Consider the following 8,974-nt stretch of genomic DNA (forward strand, 5'->3'; position numbering starts at 1 on the left):
ACTTTATATGTGGGATGCCTACCACAGCATGGCGTGCCAAACGGTGCCATGTCCACACCCAGGATCCAAACCGGTGAACACCAGGCCGCTGAAGCAGAACATGCGCGCTTAACCATTGTGCCACTGGGCTGGCCCCTGGATATATGTTTTTATCTGTTTTGAGTAAACACCTAGGAGTGGAATTGCTGGATCCTATGGTAAGTGTATATTTAACTTTGTAAGAAAACGCCAAGTTGTTTTCCAAAGTAGTTGTACAATTTTACATTATCACCAGTAGTGTATGCTGGGGATTACAGAAAGCAAAGGGCCCAGAGGAGGTGGGAAGCGGACCTTACCCCCTTGGCAGTCTAGACTAGCAACACAGAAAATGACCTTTGGGTAATGGGCACACCCTTAGAAAATCTGCCATGGGGCAGAAACAATACCACCTTCCTGCTCATCATCCCCTTAATTGAATACCTGTCCCCTGTACTGAGCTTTACCCTTTAACAGGACTTCCAGGCAGGACACAAATTACATATAGAGACAAATACATGCAATTTATTCATTAAAATGGGGACACAATTTCGGTAACTCTGGAATGTCATTACATCATCAAACTGTTTGTTTAGAAGTAAGTGTTGGCAGTACTTCTTGTAAGAGTCAAGAAAATTAGGCAGGTTTCACAATATAGAGTGTCTTTTTGGTCAATAGTATTGCTTCAGGAAAAGTATTTCACACATCTTTCCAGTAACTTCCAGAAAAGTCAGCCAGCCAGATTTGGGTTCAAACTTCTTTACAAAGCCATTTTCCTATGAGAGAATAACATTTTAAAAATCAATGGAGACTAAGTTTGCTGGAATGAAAAGCAAAGAAATATTCATTTAAATAATGCAGATAGTTAATGTGGGTACTTTCACTAGTTTTATTCTGTTCATCCTCATCATTATTCTCTATCTCCAAATCCAGACTGCTCTAGAGCAGCACTGTCCAATAGAAATACATGCAAGCTACATATGTAATTTTAATTTTTTAATAGCCACATTTTTAAAAGTAAAAAGAAAGAGGCAAAATTAATTTTTAAAATACATTTAATTTATCTAGAATATTATTATTTCAATATGTCATCAATACGGAAATTGTTAATGAGATATTTTACAGTTTTTTGTATCAAATCTTTAAAATCCAATGTGTATTTTGTACTCACAGCATGTATTAATTCAGGCTAGCCACATTTCACTTGTTCAACAGTCACAAGTGACTGGTGGATACCACATTGGACAGCACAGGTCTAGACGATCGAAACTCTCATTTTTTTCTCTGTTTCAATTGTCTGGCATTGAAATATGCGTTTCTCTTTGTAAACTCTATTGTGCTGAGAGTCATGAAGACTCACAATAAAGCTAAATAAAATTAATGCCTCTGAGCCTATGAAAAGGTTATTGATTGTTCCTATTACAGTTCATGCTCTTTTTGATCAGACATAGTTTTTTAAAAATGTTAAAAATAGAATAACACAGTGAACTGGACACTATAATTAATTTATGATCTGTAAATATAGCACATCCAATTATAGAACTGAAAAGTACCTCTGATATCATTCAGCCTAATGCACTCTCTTATTTTGACAAATGAGGAAACTGAGGCCCAGAAGAAAATAAGTTACCTAAGGTTACCCAACTTCTTAGTGCCTGGACTGTACTGGAACGCAAACACTGTTCTTTTCACTCCATTAATTTCCAAACAACCAGCAAAAGGATTAGGAAATTGCCAAAATAATTTTTTTGAATGTTCATCAAGTAAACATTTGTTCTGCCTCTAGCTAGTTCCAGATTCTGGGTTAAACATGCCTTCAAGCAGTTCATAGCCTAGTGTGACTAATACTAAAAAGTAAACCAAACAAAGCTCTGATAAACGGAAGAGACTTGAGAGCTCTCCAGTGCTGTGGAATCATCTCTTGGAGCATCACCAGCAGTGTAGATTAATGCCAGTTAGTGGAATTTTCCATTTGAAAGATTGCCCAAGAAAGCCAACTTCTGCCTACCTGTTCAATGTAAAGTCATGCTCTGAGACACATACTGTCATGCCCTAATGGAGGGAACCAATTGCCACTTCTTTCTTCTTCCCCTTCCCCTCCTGTCCTTACGCATACATTTCCCATACATTCTAGGTATGCATCCACTTCAATGCTCACCTTCCTAGAACTTTCATAAACCCCATATTAATGAAGCACTCTAAAATGATTTTTTATTATTGTAACAATTGTCACTGTTATCATTGAGCAGTTAACGTCATCTTACATACTTTCAACTTCTAAACTAAAGAGAATGAACAAAGGAAAAAACTGACAAACTCAGCCATATGAAGATTAAATTTTTTAAAAACTATATAAAGCTAAAATTAAAGGAACTACAGAATTCACAATAGCTAAAACATGGAAGCAACCCAAGTGTCCATCAACCAATGAATGGATTACCAAAATATGGTATATTCATACAATGGAATATTATTTGGCCTTAAAAGGGAAGTAAATTCTGCAATATGCTACAACATGGATGAACCTTGAGGACATTATGCTAAGTGAAATCAGCCAGTCACAAAAAGATAAATACTGTATGATTCCACTTATATGAAGTACTTGAGTAGTCAAATTCATAGAGATAGGAAGTATGATGGCAGTTGCCAGGGGATAGGGCGATGGCAGAATGGTGAGTTATTATTTAATGGGTATAAAGTTTCAGATTACAAGATGAAAAGATTTATGGGGATGGATAGTCGTGATGGCTGCACAATAATGTGAATGTATTTAATACTACTGAACTCTACACTTAAAAATGGTGAAGATGGTGAATGTTATGTGTATTTTAACAGAAGAAAAAAAAAGAACAGACTAGGAAACTATTTACATTTGCCATGAAAGAGTTCATTCAAATGTAAGAGAAAAATCATCAAGCCTTTAACAGTTAGAGGCAAAGTCTATTGAAAAGAGAAATATGGAGGCCAGCCCGGTGGTGTAGTGGTTAGGTTCATGTGCTCCACTTGGGTGGCCAGAGTTCCCCAGTTCAGATTCTGGTGTGGACCTACACACTGCTCATCAAGCCATGCTGTGGTGGCATCCCACATACAAAGTAGAGAAAATATAAAAGAATTTGGCCCCAAAATCTATTTAAACAAAGGATATATAAGAATACTTGAGATTGTATCAACTCACTACTAGATCTTTACACCTTTTGGAAATGCCTTTGCCAAACTGAACAGTCAATCATCTACTTGTCTCTATATGCCCTTTTATTTGGCCTCAAATTGACCAGACCATTATTTAGAGCCAGAAGATCATAAAAAAATCAAAACTACTCAGTCAAACTCTTACGACTCGGGCTTTAATATCCTGATTATTGGGAAAGCACAGACTCTGACTGGACATCCCTACTTTCAAAGGGGCTTTCTTTTGGTATGAGAGGAGTTCTAAGAATTATATTTTTAAACTTCTTGGAATTTCCCAAATAACCTTCATAGTTGTATTGTAGATGACAGTTTACAAAGCACTCTTACAGAAATGTTCTTTAATCTTTTAACTTCCCTTCTAAGGTAGGTATTATTGTCTTCATTACATATTATGTGTATAATATATATTGTATTACATTATCTTATATTATATTATATACACTATATAAGGAATCTGAGATCTGAGTCTCAGGTTACCTCAGTGACTTACCCAAGATCATACCTCTAGTGAATGGGAAAACCCGGACTCAAATCTCAGTTTAAATCACTCCATCAACAAGTATTTGTTGGGTACTTTCTATGCAATAGGCCCTATGCCAAGCATGGGGTATACAGTGGTGTATTAAGTAGACCTGACTCCTCCTGTGTGGAGCTGAGGGCTGAGTGTTCTTTCTACTCCGCCAGCACAGACACAGGGGAACGCTTTATTGAAGAGGGCGAAAGAAGGAAAGCCAGCTGGTTCAAAGGGAAACGTGATCCCAAAGATGAGAAATGTTTCACCTCTTGCACATTCTCATGGTGGGGTTTTTATTTCATCTTATTCTTTTAATTGAGGTGTAATTGACACACAACATTATGTTAGTTTCAGGTGTACCACATAATGATTCAATATTTGTATATATTGATCACCACAAGAAGTTTAGTTAACATACATAGTTACGAAATTTTTTCCTTATCACGAGAACTTGTAAGATTTACTCTCCTAGCTACTTTCAAATATGCAGTACAGTACTGTTAACTATAGTCGCCATCTTGTACATTACATCCTCATGACTTAGTTATTTTATAACTGGAACTAATGGTTTTTAAGAACCATTCTTGCCTCTTAAATGCTGAAGACAGCTGAAAAATAGCTCTACTTCTCCTATCAGATCTTGGGAGAGCCCATCCGTTTTCAGCACCTCAAATTGGCAAAGGGGACAGGAGGAACTAATGGTAAGTGTGGAAGAGGAAGAAAAAGAGAAGTAAGAAGCAGTAAACAAAAGATGGAAAAAAAAGAAATAAAGGAAGAGAGGAGAGAGGGAGGGAGGAAGAAAGAAAGAAGGGATGGAGGAGGAAAGTAACTCAAACTGATAAAAATGAGAAAGAGAATAAGTTATGAGATTATGAGTCCCATTATTGATACACTGGTCTTATTTTTCCCTTTTGGGCATCTGTTTTCGATGGTGACTAATATCTAACTGTAGTTGATCATATTGTTTATAGACACTAAATATATTTGATCAGGGAAGTTAGACAATACTACTACTACTGATAACAACAGAAACCCTAAACTTGTATGGAGTATTTATTTGCAGAAACTGTTCTATGTGCTTTATATATAATATTAACTTACTTAATCCTTATTCCAGTCCTAGGAAATAGGTAGCAATATTCTGCCCATTTTACAGATGAGGAAACAAGGCTTAGAGAACTTAAATAACTTGTTTACATCACACAAGTAGTAAACACTGGAGCCTGGAAATGAACCCAGGATCATCTGATTCAGAGTTGATGTTCTTAATATATGTGTTGTCCTCACATACCACATGATTTTTTTAGTTTCCTTTTGTGGGGGGAGGGGGGTGAGGAAGATTGGCCCTGAACTAACATCTGTTGCCAATCTTCCTTTTTGTTTTTCTCCCCAAAGCCCCAGTACATACTTGTATATCCTAGTTGCAAGTCCTTCTAGTTCTTCTACGTGAGACGCCACCACAGCATGGCTTGATGAGCGGTGTGTAGGTCCGCACCCAGGATCCAAGCCAGTGAACCCTGGGCTGCCGAAGTGGAGGGTGCAAACTTAACCACTCGGCTGCAGGGCCAGAACCCTCACATACCACATTCTTGATTCAAAAGTTTTCATGAAGTCTCTGGCCACTTTAAGAATTTAATTAAATTCCAGTTGTAGGTTACTTGCTCTCCTCATCTTTCATTGTAGACATGCATTTTTCATTTGGAGCCAATGACAAGCAAATATGGATGACTATAGACAGGACAGTAGCTCATGTGCTTTATAATCAGTGATTTTGGGGGTGTTTTCAGGAGGGTGGAAAGTGGGAAGCTGGTGCTTGTGTCTTGATAACTTTGTAAAGTGCCTCTTCTACTCTTCCCCTCTTCCTGTGAGCCACCTACTGCTAGCATAGGTGTGTAACTGTGCCACTGCCTCTGAAATGAAGCATTCAGGAGTAAGTTCATTCATTAGAGCAGATTTGTCAACATCACTATGAAAAGAAGATACCACTTTGTCATGCTAGTATGTACTGACTCAAAAACACACTGCTTTTCATTAACAGAATCAGTGTCGTGTGTGAGCTGGGAAAAGAATATTGAGGTTGCTTTGAAATGACATCTTAAAAGAGTGTTTTCTATCATGTCTAAGACCTAAGTTATTCAGGTGTAAAAGTCAAGAGCTTAAAACCTACATCAGGACCTCATGAAGGTTGAGGTGCATGTGTGGGCGCAAGTGTGTATTTATATCTTCACTCAAGATAGGGTCATCCTAAGGCTGGCCCAATGGCGTAGTGGTAGTCCTAGCCCACAGAGAACTTACAACTATATTTCTTGACAGTCCAGAGAGGGCTTCCAAACTAGTATTTCTCACATGTGGTCTCTGTGCTAGAGAACATTTGCCTTCACTTGAAACCTTCACAGTACAGCTGAAATTTCCATCAGTCCTTTAGTATAGCTTTTTACAACCAACCAGAAGAAAATATGACTAAATATCTGACATGCTTCCTTCAGCCCCAAGAAAGCTGAGTTAGAAAAAAGAGTTTCAGGAAGAAAAGGTGATTGAGAAGGGCAAGTTCCATAAGCCCGATCGTTACACAGGAAGGCCTTAAACAAAATGCAAAAGACATAAAGTGAAAGATTAATAAATACGATTGCATCAAATTAAAAACATTTGTAATGATTGAAGACATCTATAGTTTTAACAGACAACAAATTAGAAGATATCTGCCACATATATAAAAATAATTTTTTGTTTTTGCTGTTTTTGTTTTTGGTTTTTTGGGGGGGTTTTTTGAAGAAAATTGACCCTGAGCTAATATCTGCTGACAATCCTCCTCTTTTTGCTGAGGAAGACTGGCCCTGAGCTAACATCTGTGCCCATCTTCCTCCACTTTATATGTGGGACACCTGCCACAGCACGGCTTGACAAGCGCTGCATAGGTCTGCACCCAGGATCTGAACCAGCAAACCTGGTGCCGTCGAAGCAGAACAGGCAAATTTAACCACTGTGCCACTGGGCCGGCCTCTATAAAAATAATTTTATGCAGAATATTCAAAGAATTCCTACAAATCAATGAGAAAAAGATAAAAGGAAAATGGGCAGAGAATACAAACAGGCAATTCCCTGAATAAGAATTACGAATGATCAATAAACATGAAAAGATGCTCACCATGAAAAGATGTTTAATCTCACTAGCCATCAAGGAAACAAAAAAACAAGATAAATTCGGTATATTTTTTTAACCCAAAAGAGTGGGGAAATTATGACAGATTGCTAATACCTAATGTTAGTCAGCTGGGGCTGGGGAAATGCGTGCTCCAAAAGCTGCTGCCGGGAGTCTAACTGGGTGGAGCCACTTTGGAGGGCAAGGATCTAGTAAGTTAAAAAATCGACATGGACCAAGACCCAGCAATTCTATATCCCAGTATCCACCCTAGAAAAACACACGCACAAGGGAAGGTATGAATAAAAATATTCAATGAAGTATTGTGATAGCAAACTCTGGAAATAGCCTAAATATCCATCAGCTAGAAATGGCCAGACATTTAACAGCATTTACCTACAACAGCACTCTTTAAAATACTATTTTAAATGCCCTTGGGTGAAAAAAAAGCAGAATAAGTACCATGTACTATTTATACATATAAATTTTTTTTTTTACAAATAAGTACTATGGATATTTTCTATGGATATATTCAATACGCATGTTTTGCATGCAAAATAATTGATAGCAGTGGTTACCTCTGGGCAGAGGGGAGGGCCAGCATTAGGAGTTGGAGAGAGGATCCATGGGACATAAGTGCTTTACAAAAGTAAGTATTAAGTGTATTGGGATATAAAGAAAAGTATAAACATCCAGCTGTGAAAGGCCCCTTATCAACTTGAGTTCTAACACAGACCTCCCACACGGTCTTGGCTTTTTGAGGCATTGATAACAAAGTGAATTTTTATTTGGAAATCCTTGTATAAAGTTTCTTGCTGGTGATGCCGTAAATTATTTTTTTTTATCAACAAGCTCATTCCTGTAATTTACACTGTTAGGAATGAAAACTGGAACCAAAAGTGTTTTCTAACTATAAAGTTCTAGGATTCATTGGAAATGAGCCAGAAATTTCTTTTTATTTTAAAAATTAAAAACTTTTAAAACAAACCTCCCAAAGAAAATACAATTCTTAGGTAGATTTTTTTTTTAATTAGCAAGAAAACTGTCAATTCTTATTTCAAAGTAAAGAAAAATGAAGAATATTTCTATCACACATACCCAGCCTCCATTTTGCCTTATCCATTCTCCTGTGTTTTTCGTTATGAACTCAGCAACAAAGTAAGAAATCTCCTTGTAAGTATCCACATCTGGGGCAATTCGCTCTGGTAGAAGTTTCTTGATGAGAATACCTTCAAATGCAAATATGGTCATAATTCTTCCCCAGTTAATGATGCCATCTTCAAATTGCTTTTCCATCACTTGATTGAATATTGTTCTGGCAGCATCTATGGACACAACATGAAAATTGTCCAAGCATGGTTTCAAATTCTTCTCTACTTCATTTTGAACTGAGAAAGCAATGTCTTGTAACACTCTGGATGTTTTGCTTGGACCAGATCCAGGTTGTGGTATCTGCAGGACGTACTTCAGGTAGTCCTGGGCCAGCATGTGAATATATCCAAACTCACAGTCGGTCATCTTCTGCCTGCTGAAGAACGAAGTCTTGAGCTTGTCGTTCACCTGGAAGTGGCTGAGGCAATTTGAAGCAAAAGCTCACAGAGCTTGGCACGATATGACACATAATGATATCTGGAGGCTGGTGGAATTTCTGTTTGCATCACTTGATAGTATCCTTCCTCCTAGTCACTTTCATGCGTAGGCTGTATGTGAAAGAGAAAGTTTAAAATGTGAAAGAGGAAAATGTTTCAAAGAGAAGGCCACTTCCTCATCCTGCAAATGATTAGTTGAGCTTTCAAAGGCTTAAATGAAAGGTTGTGGAGAAATTAGAACCCTAGTTCATTGGTGGTGAGAATGTACACTGGTTCGGCCCCTGTCAAAATTTGGCAGTTCCGCAAAAAGTTAAATATAGAATTAACATTTGACCCAGTAATTCCACTCACAAGCATATACCCCCAAAGAACTGAAAACGGGTACTCAATACTTACGCACAAATGAATGTTCACAGCAGCAGCATTTACAGTAGCCTAAAGGCAGAAACAACCCAAATGTTCATCAACAGGTGAATGGGTAAACAAATAATGGAATGTTATTCAGCCATTAAAAGGAATGAAGTGTTG

General features: G+C 37.6%; 1 protein-coding gene across 1 annotated transcript; it reads right to left on the reverse strand.

Moving 5' to 3' along the window:
- Positions 1 to 565: 565 nt before the first annotated feature.
- Positions 566 to 8,484, reverse strand: BCL2A1 (BCL2 related protein A1). The gene is made up of 2 exons (XM_046655135.1): positions 7,956 to 8,484; positions 566 to 791 (listed from the first exon to the last, which is right to left on the reverse strand). Exons 1-2 carry the CDS (start codon positions 8,373 to 8,375, stop codon positions 687 to 689), a joined length of 525 nt encoding a protein of 174 aa, XP_046511091.1. The 5' UTR covers positions 8,376 to 8,484; the 3' UTR covers positions 566 to 686.
- Between the last annotated feature and the right edge of the window lie 490 nt (positions 8,485 to 8,974).

This window comes from Equus quagga, chromosome 2 (assembly GCF_021613505.1).
Source record: "Equus quagga isolate Etosha38 chromosome 2, UCLA_HA_Equagga_1.0, whole genome shotgun sequence".
In the NCBI taxonomy this organism is placed as follows: domain Eukaryota; kingdom Metazoa; phylum Chordata; class Mammalia; order Perissodactyla; family Equidae; genus Equus; species Equus quagga.